The 16,361-nt window shown below is 39.2% G+C and overlaps 3 protein-coding genes across 6 annotated transcripts in view; 2 read left to right on the plus strand and 1 right to left on the minus strand.

Annotated features, from left to right (window-relative positions):
* LOC139459512 (uncharacterized) overlaps nucleotides 1-16,361 on the minus strand; it is a 177,332-nt gene that overhangs the window by 159,229 nt on the left and 1,742 nt on the right. The gene's annotated exons all lie outside the window — the stretch shown is intronic.
* Nucleotides 1-16,361, plus strand: part of LOC139459513 (coiled-coil-helix-coiled-coil-helix domain-containing protein 5-like) — a 433,260-nt gene that overhangs the window by 130,885 nt on the left and 286,014 nt on the right. The gene's annotated exons all lie outside the window — the stretch shown is intronic.
* LOC139459401 (uncharacterized) lies at nucleotides 215-1,201 on the plus strand. Its single transcript, XM_071240855.1, has one exon. It carries the CDS (start codon nucleotides 215-217, stop codon nucleotides 1,199-1,201), a length of 987 nt encoding a protein of 328 aa, XP_071096956.1.

Genomic DNA, 16,361 nt, shown 5'->3' on the forward strand with positions numbered 1-16,361 from the left:
ACAGACAGGTAGAAGTATTGATCGTAAGCATCAAGTATGTGTGTACTGGCGTGGATGTTGAATAAATAATCATTACTATTCAAATGTGGATGACAATGATCTGCTGCATCAAGAAGAATGAATAATCTTTTTGTTGGAAGATGCAGTCAAGATGCTGACAATCAAGTCATGTCTACAGTCCACTATGAGCTACACATAATAAGCAATATATCTGATGACAACTTTACTTCCACCACCCTACTGCCCACTGCCCCACTTCTCATGGCCCCACTCCCCATCGCCCTACTTTCCACAGCCCCACTTCCCATCGCCCCACTTTCCACAGACCTACTTCCCACAACCCCACTTCCCACGGCCCTACTTCCCACAACCCCATTTTCTACTGCCCTACTTCCCTATGCTCGACTGCCAACTGCCCTACTTTCCACCGCCCTACTTCCCACAATCCCACTTTCCACTGCCCTACTTCCAAATGCCCTACTTCCCACCACCCTACTTCCCACCGCGCTACTTCCCACCACCCTACTTCCCACAACCCCACTTCCCACCACCCCACTTCCCACCACCCACATTTCCACGGCCCTACTTCCCACAACCCCATTTTCTACTGCCCTACTTCCCTATGCTCGACTGCCAACTGCCCTACTTCCCACCGCCCTACTTCCCACCACCCCACTTTCCACCGCCCTACTTCCAAATGCCCTACTTCCCACCACCCTACTTCCCACCGCGCTACTTCCCACCACCCTACTTCCCATCGCCCCACTTCCCACCACCCCACTTCCCACCACCCACATTTCCACGGCCCTACTTCCCACAACCCCATTTTCTACTGCCCTACTTCCCTATGCTCGACTGCCAACTGCCCTACTTCCCACCGCCCTACTTCCCACAATCCCACTTTCCACCGCCCTACTACCAAATGCCCTACTTCCCACCACCCTACTTCCCACCGCGCTACTTCCCACCGCCCTACTTCCCACCACCCCACTTTCCACCGCCCCACTTCCCTACGCCCAACTTCCAAATGCCCTACTTCCCACTGTTCCACTTCTCATGGCCCTACTTCCCATGCCCCCACTTTCCATGGCCTAACTTTCCACGGCCCCACTTCCCACCACCCCACTTCCTACCGCCCTACCTCCCACCGCCCGACTGCCAACTGCCTTACTTCCCACCGCTCTACGTCCCACCACCCTAATTCCAACTGCCCCACTTCTCATGGCCCCACTTCCCACCGCCCCACTTACCACAGCCCTACTTCCCATAACCCCACTTCCTACCGCCCCGGGGGGCGGTCGGGTAGCCTAGTGGTTAAAGCGTTCGCTCGTCACGCCGAAGACCCGGGTTCGATTCCCGACATGGGTACAATGTGTGAAGCCCATTTCTGGTGTCCCCCGCCGTGATATTGCTGGAATATTGCTAAAAGCGGCGTAAAACCGTATTCACTCACTCACTCCTACCGCCCCGGGGGCATGGGTGGCCCAGTAGTCTAAGGCGACGTGATTCGCTGTGCAGAGTTGTTTCCCTTGGGCATGCCAGAAACCTATGATTGTGGGTTCGAATCCCGGTTCGCCCCAATTATGTTTCTAGGTTTGTCAGCACCATACCCGTGCTCGTGGGTTTCACCGAAGTGGTAAACGTCTGAGACCTGCATCACTTCGGGCTTTCCTCCCATATTAAGCTGACACGCTGTGATATAACTGGAATAATGTTCAAAGCGGCGTTAAACCCAACTCACTCACTCACTCACTCCTACCGCCCTACTTCCCACAACCCCACTTCCTACCGCCCCACTTCCCACCGCCCAACTTCCCACCACCCAACTTTCCACGGCCCTACTTCCCACAACCCACATTTTCTACCGCCCTACTTCCCTATGCTCGACTGCCAACTGCCCTACTTCCCACCGCCCACTTCCTACCACCCCACTTTCCACCGCCCTACTTCCCACCGTGCTACTTCTCATGGCCCCTCTTCCCACAACCCCGCTTCCCACAACCCCACTTCCCACCACCTCACTTTCCACAACCCCACTTCCCACCACCCTACTTCCAACTGCCCCACTTCCCACCGCCCCACTTCCCACAAACCCACTTCCCACAACCCCACTTCCCACAACCCTACTTCCCACCATCTCACTTTCCACAACCCCACTTCCCACAGCCCCACTTCCCACCACCCTACTTCCCACCACCCCACTTCCCACCATCTCACTTTCCACAACCCCACTTCCCACCACCCTACTTCCCACAACCCCACTTCCCACCACCCTACTTCCCACAACCCTACTTCCCACCACCCAACTTCCCATAGCCCCACTTCCGACAACCCTACTTCCCATAACCCCACTTCCTACTGCCCCACTTCCCACCGCCCCACTTTCCACGGCCCTACAGAAGAATTAAAAAAGTGTTGCCCTGGTATGTGTAGAGGTTCCATCATGGGTCTTGTTGCTCCTATAATCCTTTATCTAGCAGTGCTTATCTCAGGTGGTCAGCTGTCTTATGGGTAATATATTGCATGTCAAAGGTCACGGATCATGCATCATATTTCATGGGTTACAAATCATGTGTCACTCACACTTCTGGGAGTTGGGTTTAATGCCACTGTGAAAGGCATGTCAATTATATCATGGCATGTCAGCTTCATGTGGCACAATTCCTAAGTGCTAAAGGTCAAGGACATTCCTGACAGTGGTGAAACTTGCAAGCATTGTGATGGTGCTGACAAACCAAGGAATATTCTCAGGGTGCATATGGAACCCACAATCAATGGAACCTGGCAGCTATGGAACAATTCTGCACCGAGAAATGACATGTCATATTTGAACTTGTACACATTACTTGTTACAGATCCTATTATTAATATATGAACATTGGTGATAAATATTGCCAGTGTTACTCCTGAGTGTTTGAGTGAGCTTCGCTTAATGCTAACAGTTTTCAAGTTGTACCACTGTGTCAGTTTGATGTAGGAGGTTGGCCCAAGGGATGCAGGTCTTACACATGTACTTCTCTGGTGTACATCTCAGGTATAGTGCTGATAAATCTAGAATTATAATCAGGTAAGTTTGGGATTGAAACCAAGGATAAGAGACTTTGGGCACACCTATGGGACATAACTCTGCACAGCAAAACATGACAGCCAGACCAGTGAGCCACATTTGTCACCATAGTAACAGCCAGCCACCAACCACGACCACCTCACGTCACATGAGAGTAAAGGTCACACATGATAAACATCACATTTGTTCTTTGTCACTAAAATATGTTAAAACTACAGTTAATTTTGCTTGATAATTATTCAAGGTCAGGTATATATATGCAATCACTGGTGCATATGTTGAGGTGCCGAACAAAACACACATGAGATGTCTCATATCTTGATAAATACACATTGATGAAAATCATAAAACAGTTTTGGAATTTGCTGACAAATATGCAGAATTTCTGCAATAACAATTTTAATATCACAATGACGTTATACACAGTTCTTTAACAGATGCCATTTTCAGGCCCTGATCCAAGATACCAACAACTATTTCTATTGTCACCATTGAGAGATTAAACACTTGTAGATCACACTTCAACACTGTAGCTCCCACTAGAGTCTGTCTGCCATGGTAGAATGGTGATGAACCTACCATGTTGGCTGTGTCGTGCTCAGGCTATAGTACTACCCTTCTGTTTATTTTGAGTGTAAATCTCCAAGATCAACATGACCCTCAAATTAAAACTATTTTTGTAAGTAATGCTACAGAAGCAATGTCTCACATCAATCTCATTAAAAGCAGATACCTCTCTGCACAAACATCTGGTGTCCTGTGAGCTTCTTCTTCATCTGACACCAGGTGTTGACAGAGGCCAATACCCCCTTCCCGGCTGATGATGTAGATGATGAGAACTTAGTCTGTGCAGGAATAGATGAAGGAGTAAATGAGTTCTGGTGACAGTGACAGTGACAATGCTATGGATGGGAGACAGGAAACAATTCGGGTGTGTGGGAAATGCATACAAGAATCAAGTGCAGGGCAGGGAAGTATTACGATCATTTCCGATGGATTGAAAGCTGTTAACCTCATCAGTCACTTACAGGTATAGTTAAGTGAATCCAGTTAGATGTGTTACATGTCATGCAAAGGATAGAAAAGCATGACAGAGTTATTAAACTGGCAGACTTGTAAAAGTGTTTTAATTTAGCATAGAAGTTTTGTGGGGGTGGAAATAATAGCCAGTTAATTTATATGAACTGTAAGTTTTGTGAGGAATCGGAAAATGGGGAAAGCACATGTGAGCTGGTATTTTGTAGTCAGTTCACCAGATCATGAATAAATCAGGACAAAACGTATGTATATGTTTTATATTTATCATATATAAAGGTGTGGGGTGAGGAACGAAGGGTGTGTGGTGGGTTATGACAGCTACGATATTGATGGTGAATGTATTTTCCACACATGGAAAAAAATATCTAGTAAAGCTTCACACAATTACTAGAGAATATGTTCCTGAAGAACAAATTTTCAAAAGGTATGAACACAAGTACAACAGCACCTGTCTTCCATGTAGGGCGTGGTGATAATGTCCCTTACATAAGCTGCCTCTCCAATCTGTCCACACTGATTGGTCTCAACTATGTCAATGTCCTTTCTAATCCTTAAAACCCTAAACATGTCTTTCAGACCGAGCCCACGTGTCAACAAAACCACAAGTGAATACAACATTGACTGTCACCCATTACCCAGTAATTCAATACTTCTAAACACATGCAAGCACTATACAACCTCTGGGTACACACACACTGGACTAGCACCAGGTCCCTTGGAGGAAAGTGCCAGTTACATTTATAATGGCTTGGTTAACATGTCTTCAGTGATTGGCAGCTTGCTCAAGTGTTTAGAAGTCACACTGGATGGGTCAATGAACCTCACAAAACCTTTTATAAAACTGTGATTCTCTCTCTCTCTCTCTCTATGTATTCTAATAGATACAGCTACAAGCTATAAACTATATACATTACTGAAGGCACCTTATAACAATATGTGTATTCTAATAGATACAGCTACAAGCTATAAACTAAATACATCACTGAAGGCACCTTATAACAATATGTGTATTCTAATAGATACAGCTACAAGCTATAAACTATATACATTACTGAAGGCACCTTATAACAATATGTGTATTCTAATAGATACAGCTACAAGCTATAAACTATATACATTACTGAAGGCACCTTATAACAATATGTGTATTCTAATAGATACAGCTACAAGCTATAAACTATATACATTACTGAAGGCACCTTATAACAATATGTGTATTCTAATAGATACAGCTACAAGCTATAAACTATATACATTACTGAAGGCACCTTATAACAATATGTGTATTCTAATAGATACAGCTACAAGCTATAAACTAAATACATTACTGAAGGCACCTTATAACAATACGTGTATTCTAATAGATACAGCTACAAGCTATAAACTATATACATTACTGAAGGCACCTTATAACAATACGTGTATTCTAATAGATACAGCTACAAGCTATAAACTATATACATTACTGAAGGCACCTTATAACAATACGTGTATTCTAATAGATACAGCTACAAGCTATAAACTATATACATTACTGAAGGCACCTTATAACAATACGTGTATTCTAATAGATACAGCTACAAGCTATAAACTATATACATTACTGAAGGCACCTTATAACAATATGTGTATTCTAATAGATACAGCTACAAGCTATAAACTATATACATTACTGAAGGCACCTTATAACAATATGTGTATTCTTATAGATACAGATCCTAACCTCCTTATGATAAATATAAATACTTAAGAAGTCTAAATCAACATACCCCAATCAGTGCAGTGCTGTGAATCATGCAGAGTTGTAATGCAGCAGTGACCAGAGAAGAGAAATATTGGAGTGTTGAAAGCTAAAAACCTGGTCACATGCTACTGAAGCAATAGGATAGGCAATCAGTGAATCACTGGTCAAGCTGTTGCTAGACCAGATCACTAAAGACCTTACATAACTATACCCTGTACTTTACCTGAGGTTTAGAAGAAAGTGCTCAGGTTAGTTTAAGGAGCTATTACCATCTTTAACTATTTACCTATTTATCTAGGTATTTACCTAAATTCAAAATATGTAAGTTAAAATACACACTATTTACATTCTGCTACAGTTGTACTTTTTGAGAAGCAAACAGGACTGACAAATGGAAATGAATAAACATCTGAACATGCTTAAAGAACAGAATTTAAAATAACCTATTTTTTCATTGGAAGCGCTCTCCTGGTCAGCACATTTACCTCCCAAAGGGCACACCTAAACATCCCTATGCGTGCCCGGTGGCACTTATGAACACATTGACATATCTAACCCTGCAATCTGCATTTCTGTGCCCAACTATTGATTTAACCTTGTTGATCATTGCTTCTTATCAGAACTTTCACATGACATATGCCAGTCTTGGTTGAGAATTTTCTTGGAAAAGATGATTGGGCAATTTGCGCTGTGGTCGGTGCTTTCACTTTCCGTGTCAACGGAAATGTACGGAGGACAACACTTGATGTACATGACCTGTTTGTTTGTTTGTTGATTGTTTTGCAAGATTCCAGCTACATGAAGGCGGTCTGCAAATAATCGAGTCTGGACCAGACAGTCCAGTGACTGACATCATGAGCATTTATCTACACAATTGGGATACGATGACATGCATCAACCAGGTCAGCAAGCCTGACCGCCAGATCCCGTTTGTCGCCTCTTACGACAAGCAAGGGTTGCTGAAGACCAGTTCTCTACTGGATCTTCACGGGTCACACCAACTGAGGCGACACTGACTGAGGCAACACTGGCTCCTTACTTCAAGTTCTAGGAAATATGCATATCTTAAGAAAAATTATTTTAAAATATGTCTGCCAGCTAGGATTAATAAATATGTAGGAATAAACTATTGATGGTGGTCTCTTCTACGTTTCACTTGGAGATGACGTGAGCACATAGATTAATGTAATGATTATACCTGAAATCTCACTCTCTCAGAAAACATGCACCAGAAATGTAGGCTTGCAATCTCAACAAATTCACACCTCAACTGCTTCATTATAATTGTAGGAAATCCAATCACAGGTCAACTCAAAATCATGTTTCTTTAGACCAATCATAATGTCACATATGAGATTGCAAAAGGGAAAGTCTGAATGTGTTTACTGCTCACACAACCTCAAAAAGGTTAACACAAACCACTATCATCAACAGTAATGGGCTCTTCAAAATCATTGTCTATCTCTCTATCTGATTTTAATCAGATTGGGTAGGGTTCATGGTATACTGTGTTAAATTATGGTGTTATTCCAAGCTGATGAATATATCCCTTGACAATAACACTTAAATGTTCAACATAATACTGAAATGTACGACATAACACTGAAATGTATGACATAATACTGAAATGTACGACAAAATACTGAATTGTACGACATAATACTGAAATGTACGATATAATACTGAAATGTACGACATAACACTGAAATGTATGACATAATATTGAAATGTACGACATAATACTGAAATGTACGACATAATACTGAAATGTATGACAGCAATGCAATCCACATGACTAAAGACAAGTGTGGATTACACAGTAAGCAATATATCACGTGGACACTGACCGACCTGAGTTGGAAACATCATCGATCAGCATGAAATCCTGCATCTACTGTTTGCTCATGTAAATAAGCACATGTTTACATTAAGAACACACTCTTAAAGCCAGCCAGCTGGTATTCTTCAATAAAGGGAACACTGTTTATTTCAGTGTAGCTGTGGACCAGTGAAGATCCGGGGTAGAATAGGTCTTCAGCAACCCATGCTTGCCATAAAAGGCGACTTTGCTTATTGTAAGAGGTGATTAACGAGATCGGGTAGCAGGCTCACTGACTTGGTTGATACATGTCATTGTATCCCAATTGTGTAGATTGATGCTCATGATGTCAATCACTGGATTGTCCGGTCCAGACTCAATTGCTTACAAACTGCTGTCATATAGTTAGAATATTGCTGAGTGCGACCTCATACAACAAACAACAAACAAACAGTGTAGCTGCGACAGTCAGTGACAGTGTACTCTGAATACATACACAGAAAGTCAACAGCAGGCAGAATAACATGGCCCATTTAAACTGAACAGAGGCAGATCCAGGTCCGGAAAAAGGGGATGCATATAACACCCACATTACAGTTACTGACCAAGGAAGGGGTTAACATGTCAGGTGCCTGAAAAAAGGTTGTTGCGAACCACTGCACCCTTCCACTGGATCTGCCAGGGGGTCCTGAATATTCAAAATAGCAAAACATTTTTTTTAAATATTACGCTTAATTGAAATTTAAACTTTATTCTTTTCTTTTTGGTTTATTGCAAAGAAAAATACAACAACTAGCCTACAGCGACAGACATTTTCAAATAACACCTCTATCATTCAGCATAATAACATTCCATCACATTCACTTTGAAAGACATTGTAATGTTTCATCATAATGGCCCATCCAAAGGTCAAAATGGTCAACTCCTACTGAAACACAGCCAGACAAGAAGAGCAATTATTCTGACTTTAAGGATATTCTTTTTCAAAAGACAATATTTGGAGGTTGTCAGGAATAAAATTGTTATTTTGATGTCGTTTACATAGATGTACAAAAACTAATTTCCCATTAGTCAAGAATATCATTATCTGGGCAACCACAATACCAGCTATCAGGCTGTCGGAGTGAGTACACACCAGTTTCCAGCCACACATTGTGTGTCTTGATGTCAGGTGGAGGCATCAGGCCTTAGGCAATCAGATGTAATCACCACACAAATCCCATTTGTTTCGGTGCAGTGACATTCGAATATTTTTATGATGAATAGCGTGGGAATTTCCTCGTTGATGACACTTCAAGGAACATGACTATTCAATTGCAATTATTTTAAGACAATTTTATTTTTAACTTTTCCTCTTGTTTCATATTATGAAAATAGTCTAATTGAAGTAACAAATATTTCAGTTCTATCAGAAATTAATTGTACAAATATATGATTTGATGTAGAAAGACAACCTGTTCTGTATAAGATAATTACAGGTGCATGTGCTAGTTGCCTGATGATGGGATGTGCCTCCATTGCCACTTGAATGTATGTAAACAACAGAAACACATACCTTTATATAAAGAACAGAGTTGCTCCTTGCTGAGAAATGTTCATTTCATTTCCCACTCCTGTTGTGAGCTCCAAGGAATGATACTGTGGTGGTATTTGGTCAGACAATCACGTCACTTTCGAATCACCTTAAGTTTGCCTTGATGTGTTGACAGGTGGATGTTCACAGTTGGTTTGATCAATCAGTTGTGAAAAACACCCCCCTGGGTCAGAACAGAATGAAATGTTTACCAAGAGAGAACATCTATTTCAGCCTCACTAAGCACATACACTTGACCATGAAGGCCAGGAGCTAGAGGTTGTTGGACACCAGGTGTTAATATCAGTGTGGGCTGGACAGTAACAGTAAGCTCAAGGCTTCATGAGAATAGGATTATGTTTACCTTTTAAACTTACAGTGATGTCACTTGACAGCCCAAGGTCTTGTGAATCTGTCTTGTTTTCTGTCAGTATTTTAAATGCATCAATTGTTGTGCTTTTTCTTAAATGTATCAATATTGATGTTTTCAGTCAATATTTCAAATATATCAATATTAATGTTTTCTTTCAATAATTTAATTGTGTCAATATTGATGTTTTCAGTCAATATTTTAAATGTATCAATATGGATGTTTTCTTTCAATAATTTAATTGTATCAATATTGATGTTTTCAATCAATATCTTTATTGTATCAATAGAAGTTTTCAGTCAATATTTTGAAAGTATCAATAGTGATGTTTTCAGTCAATATTTTAATCATATTTTCAGTCATTAATTTAAATGTATCACTATTGATGTTTTCTGCCAATAATTTAAATGTATCAATATTGATGTTTTAAGTCAATATTTTACATGTATCAATATTGATGTTTAAGTCAATAATTTATTTGTATCACTATTGATGTTTTCAGTCAATATTTCAAATGTATCAATAGAAGTTTTCAGTCAATATTTAAATGTATTAATAGTGATGTTAATGCCAATACTGAAATGTTATTGTATCAGTATTGATGTTTTTAAGAAGTGAAAACTACCAGAGTAGATGTTTTTTATAAAAACTAAACACCAAACATTTGTTGAAATACAATACTCAACTTCTACCCAATACAAGCTTTTAGAAGGTTTCAACTCACAGTGCAATGGTATTGGACATATCCTTACCTCCATAGCTTAACAGAGTCCTCATTGACACAACTATGTCAAGATTTAGAAATAATATAGTTTCTTTTATTACAAATCATCATCTAAAAGTCATTACCCAATATTTCTTATATTTCTGGAAATGTCAAATCAATGTTTACTCGATAGTGTTCAGATTTCCTTAGTCAAAATGTCCCAGAGGCAGGAGACACAAAGAAATACACAATTTATAGTAACAATGTATGTTCCCAAACTTGTTCTTGAAATAAGTCAAAATAAAATATTAAAAATACATCAAAATAAACATTTTATTTTTTCTTAAGCAAAATTTAGAATAGGGTAGCCAAAAGAAGAACATATTACTCTCAATAAAAACTCTACATTAGGTGAACAACGAAGGCGAACTTGGTACAGCAATCTTTCCAATTTACAAATAGTTCTGACATTTCCAACATATTTTTAGAAATGATAAAATGCAACACACAAGTTATTACCCGTGTTTTACCCAACCCCCTAGTACCCTACCCTACCTAGGTACCCGCTTAGATGCAAAATGTTTGATTGTATTTCCAGAACCCTGGCAAAAACTATTTAAATACACAAATGAAACCATCTGATCATGCAGACACTGAAATTAGCCAAAGCTTTATCTTTACGCAAACATATAAAAGTCAGAAGGAATGTGTGCATAGTCAGAAAGAAATGCAAACATTAGCGACTTGGAGTGTAACATGGAGTTTTATTGTTATTGTCATTAAACAACATATCATAAGACTATCCACGGGTCTGGGTGGTCCTGAGGGTGCCCGGGTCCTGCTCAGGACCACCCGACCCGGGGGCCCGGCTCCCAGCCCTACACCAAGTTCCTGACTCAAGACAGTGTCTTTCTGTAACCTGTAATAACCTTTAACTATTTTTCTCATAAATAATGCATCATTTTTGCAGCTACAAGAATCAAGTTTCATAGAAAATAGTCAGTCTGTCAATATTACTAAGTAACAATTTGTAAGGCAGTTGAAAAGATATTCTTGTTTCTCATAACTGTTCTTTTCAGATGTGACTGAGCAGAGATGGAGGACGTTTTACTTTAGTAGCTAACAGATCTATAAAAGTTAAGGTGATTCTATTGTACCATGTGACCACCTGTCATGCCAGGTGTGCCTGGATGTATGGGGGATACCAGAAATGGGCTTCATGCATTGTACCCATGTTGAGAATCAAACCCGGCCTTCGGCATGACGAGTGACCACTTTACCCACTAGGCTACTCTAGCCTAGCCTAGTTGTATGGAGAGTAGTCTAGGGTCATGGTGACCATGAGGTTTCTCTGTGAATCCCACACACTATGGACGGAATGGAGGGATAAAAAAGCTGGAATGTGGTGCAAATTAGAGATGGAAAAGTTGTTTCTAAACAGCACCAAAGCTCCAGGTAAGCTGCGTATCTGCGTGAAATACGCATAAAAAATGCAGAAATACGCAGTAAAATAAAATCCAAGCGTATCAAATACGCAACGAACATTACAGATACGCTTCAAAAATAAAACTTGTGCGTATCATCAAAATAGTGTTAAGTAACCCTGCGTATTCGATTAGCAAATCAACAACTTATTTTGAAATTATAAACGGGCATTCCCTCAACCTTGCCAAACTCCACGATGACAGTTACAATCATGATCATTTGCCATCACACTTTCTTGTGGAAGTATCGTGGTATTTTTGAGTCCTATAAAGCTCTCGAACCCACACAACACCAGTTTGCAGGGACTAGATGAATAGTGTTTTTAAATATTTAACTAAAATACCCCCATGTGTAAAAACTAGTGGGTAACAGAAATTTGAATACCCAGATAGAATTACCGATACCCAATGATTTTAAAATGCATGGGTAAAATACCCACAACACTCAAAGCTTATCTGGAGCTCTGCAGCACTAAGAATATATGAAAAACTGAGGAAGAAACAAATTGAGGAAAAGCAAGAAATATATGTCAACAAACCCAACTATGATGGCCGAGTCCTAACAAAACTTGGCTACTTTTTAGATACCGGTATGCAAGGATCTGTACAACAAGGATTATTTATTGATACACACACAATACTTTACACTGTAATAACTCCATTCATCTGGACAATAGTCATTCAGCTCTCACAGGTTTCAATGGTTTCTTATCAATTATCAATAAACCTAAAAATATCTGTGGTATTTGTCAGCTGTACAGCTTGTACCAGCAAATTTTAAATTGTGTCAGGATGAGGAAAGGGACACCAGGAAAACTACATCATGTTCAAAGCAGAGCTGTGTCTAATTGTATACATGTTACACCCAATCTGTGCAACTGCCAACTGTAACTAAATGTAATACAATGAACACCTTTTAAAAGGATACCTTGTTCCATGCATTCAGGTAAATTGATATCCAAACAATATACTGTAGGTCAGTTATATATAACCCAACACATGCTTGTAAGCAGAAATATGATATTGTGAGGAGATATAGTTCAGAGAAGATCATTGTTCAGGGGAATTAAACCTTATAAAATAACTTTGTCCTTTTGACTTCTGTGAATAAGATCTTAAAACTCATAAACATAACTGTCCATTACATGCATTGGGCAAGCTGTATTGCCTGCAGTGGGCAGCTGTACAGATTGAGTGTAACATATACATTTGATCATGCTAAATAGAATGTAGACACCACTATGAACAGAGTCAAAATCAAACTTGTTGCCATGGAAACCAAAAAAATATAAATTCTAAAAATCCCTAAATAGCCAAAGGCACCAGTTGACAACCTGGTCTTTGTGCGTGCACAATTTTAAGAAAGAGTTTTAGAGATATGGTCTGGACAAACACACCACTGTGAACAGATTCAAAGTCAAATTTGTTGCCATGGAAACAAAAAAATATCAATTCTAAAAATCCCTAAATAGCAAAAGGCACCAGTTGTCAACCTGGTCTTTGTGTGTGCACAATTTTAAGAAAGAGTTTCAGAGATATGGTCTGGACAAACACACCACTGTGAACAGATTCAACGTCAAATTTGTTGCCCTGGAAACAGGATTTCTTTTTTAATTCCTAAATAGCAAAAGTCACCACTTCAGCCTTGATTAATACATGTTCCAAATTCGGATGAAACATATTGAAAAGTTTTTACTTCTATTCCTAAAACGACACCTACGTCCATTTCAGCTAAGTCTAACTTGTTTCAAAGGAAACAGGGAAAAATCACATTTTGAAAAAATTCTTAAATAGCACAAGGCACCATTTCCTCCCTTGGTCAATACATGTACCACGTTTGGATGAAAAGTCTCTTACAGTTTTCAAGTTTTGTTATGAAAATGGATAAAAATAAAAATGTCAAAAATCTTCAGGACCTGTTTGATATGTCTGCCAATTTTTGTTGAAAAATATTGAACATTTTTCAAGTTACACTCTGAAAATGATTACTGATGGACAGATAGATGAATGGCAGGATGGACAGACAGACGAGTCGTTGACTATATATCATATGCCGGGGGATAAAAATGAATAGGTTAATCTTTGTTACATTCCTGAGCTCCCTACAGTGTCTGTGTCAGCATCAAGCTGTTGCCTTGGACAGTGCAGATAATCAATTTGCTGACAACACAAAACTCAACACACGACTAACCAAACAATGCCTGGCATGGGCCAATACTCACAGTTAGCCATTATTATCAATGTTATAATGCCTTCAATTTCTGTGTAAGAACTGAACATGATTAATGCACTCCCAGCATTTGTCAATGAACTTCAGAGGAAACATACAGGTATGCTGTATATATTCAACATCCACAAACAACAACATGGTGCTTTACTGGTACAACCCTTTCATCATGCTTTCCTCATTTGCAACTTCACATCTTACATAATCAGAGCTATATTCAAACTGTCACCAGCGTGTGTAGCCAGAAAGTCATGTCACAATCTAGACAAGATAAATAGTGAGCAGGTCTCACCAACAACCCCGAACTTGACTCCAACATCAAGTGAAGAACAATATACATATTGGAGATTTATTGATTTCGAGCCGGTTTCTCTTAAAAAGCAAATTAATACAACATGGCACAAAGATGCACTGGCGCATCATAGGTTGGAAGTCTAAACATACTTCTAAGTTCAAAATATGAAAAAAGCAAAATATAAAAAAAAAAATCCATTTATCAAATCAAACTTTGCACTGCACCCCTACTGGTATAGAAACTGCAGCCCCAATTGGAAAAGAATCCATGAAGTAGTTCTCAAGTTAAAGGTCGCACAAATGTTGAAATAAAAGCAAATTTTAAGTTCAAAACATGAAAAAAGTGATATTTTTTCAGAAAATAGAGATATTAAAATCAATTGCACTGCACCTCTTCTATTAATATGGAAACTGTTCCCTTAATTTTAAATGAATCCATGCCGTAGTTTAAGTTATAGGTTGCATAAATGTCTAAGTATAATGAATAATAGCTGTATTTTTACAGAAAGTCCAAACATTAAAATCAAACTTAGCACTGTGCCTCCCCGATAGGTATAGAAAGTGTTCAAGTTTGAAAAGAATCTATGCAGTAGTTTTCAAGTAGTACCGGTAGATCGCACACCTCGGAAGGACAGAAGGACTGAGAGAATACCTTGATACATGTATAACTAAATACCCTCAAAGGTCGGGGGTATAATCACTAAGTATGTATAGTGTGAGATGCTCTCATCAAGTGGAACCTTCAAGTAGATGCTTTACAAATGCTAGTTCCCTCTTGAAACAGCTTAGGAAACATGTCTGAAAAGAATTCAGTTTATGGATTTCAAACAGAGCCAAAATCCACAATCAGAAAATAAAATAAAAAATGGTTGATTTCAATTCATATTCCTGTAACCTTGCTGACAGATTAGAAAAATGAAAAAAAACCAAATGCAAATAAAGCAAAATAAAATATAAAATTTGTAACAAGAAAACAGCGTTATCATATTAGTATTTTGTTTGTTCATATAGTAGTGAATATAAACTATTAAAAAAAAAAGTCTGACAAAGTCTTAAGAAGAGATAGGCACTTGGGAAGCTTTACGTCATCAGAAAAAATGTTCTAATGGGTAATTAATACACACAAAAGGCCCCTTCTCTGGAAGAATAAGTCAGTCTTGATAAGTATCTCTTAGATAAGCCAACTTCTGTAGTCTCTGAGACAACCTGCCCCCATTGCACACACTGTACACCAGGTAAAATAACATGGATCAAGGCACATAACTCTGTAAAAAAAATTGATGTGACCAATTTTCAAACTCAGTATCTTTTAGATCAATCTCATTAAAATCAGACCTTAGTTCTCGCTACTGCTAAACAAAGATCTGAAGACAACCCATTAGGGGTCACGTCAGAACGACCTTTTATCCGACCAATCATTGCGTCGCTTACCAGATTATGAAAGTGACAGTCGGAATGTGATTTCTAATCATGCAATCTCGAAAACTTTAATATGGGGTATTCCAAATGATAGGTACGGGTTTAAAGACTGAATCCACACAATCTAGACCATCTATTAGCCATTCCAGAATGTGTTTTGTTCAGATTTCAATTTGTAATCGAGAATTTGTCAAAATATGTTTCAAAGTGTAGTCGCCAATTTGAAATTTGTGTCGTAAAGCACGAGAAAGCTGCCTTCTGATTGGTCATTCCATTGGTCGGTCAAAGTTTGTGAAGGCCGGTTTGACGTGACCTGTAATGGGATGTCTTCAGATCTTTGTTAAGCGGTAGCAAGAACTAAGATCAGATTTTAATGAGATTACTGTCATTTATGTAACTTCAGTAGTTCCTGAGAACACTTGTCTTCATTCCATGCAGTAGACACTAAGTTGAAAAGCATGAAAAGAAAGGTCAATAACACGCACTCACAATTTTCGAACTCATTTGGGATCATGACCCGTTACATCAGTGTGTATAATTTCATTTCTCTGACTTCAGTAACTTTTAAGAAAATTTGTCCACTTTGAGAAACGGGACAGATGGCCAGAAGGATAAACTCT

Source organism: Haliotis cracherodii, unplaced genomic scaffold (genome assembly GCF_022045235.1).
Source record: "Haliotis cracherodii isolate W230 unplaced genomic scaffold, xgHalCrac1.p SCAF_13, whole genome shotgun sequence".
Lineage (NCBI taxonomy): Eukaryota > Metazoa > Mollusca > Gastropoda > Lepetellida > Haliotidae > Haliotis > Haliotis cracherodii.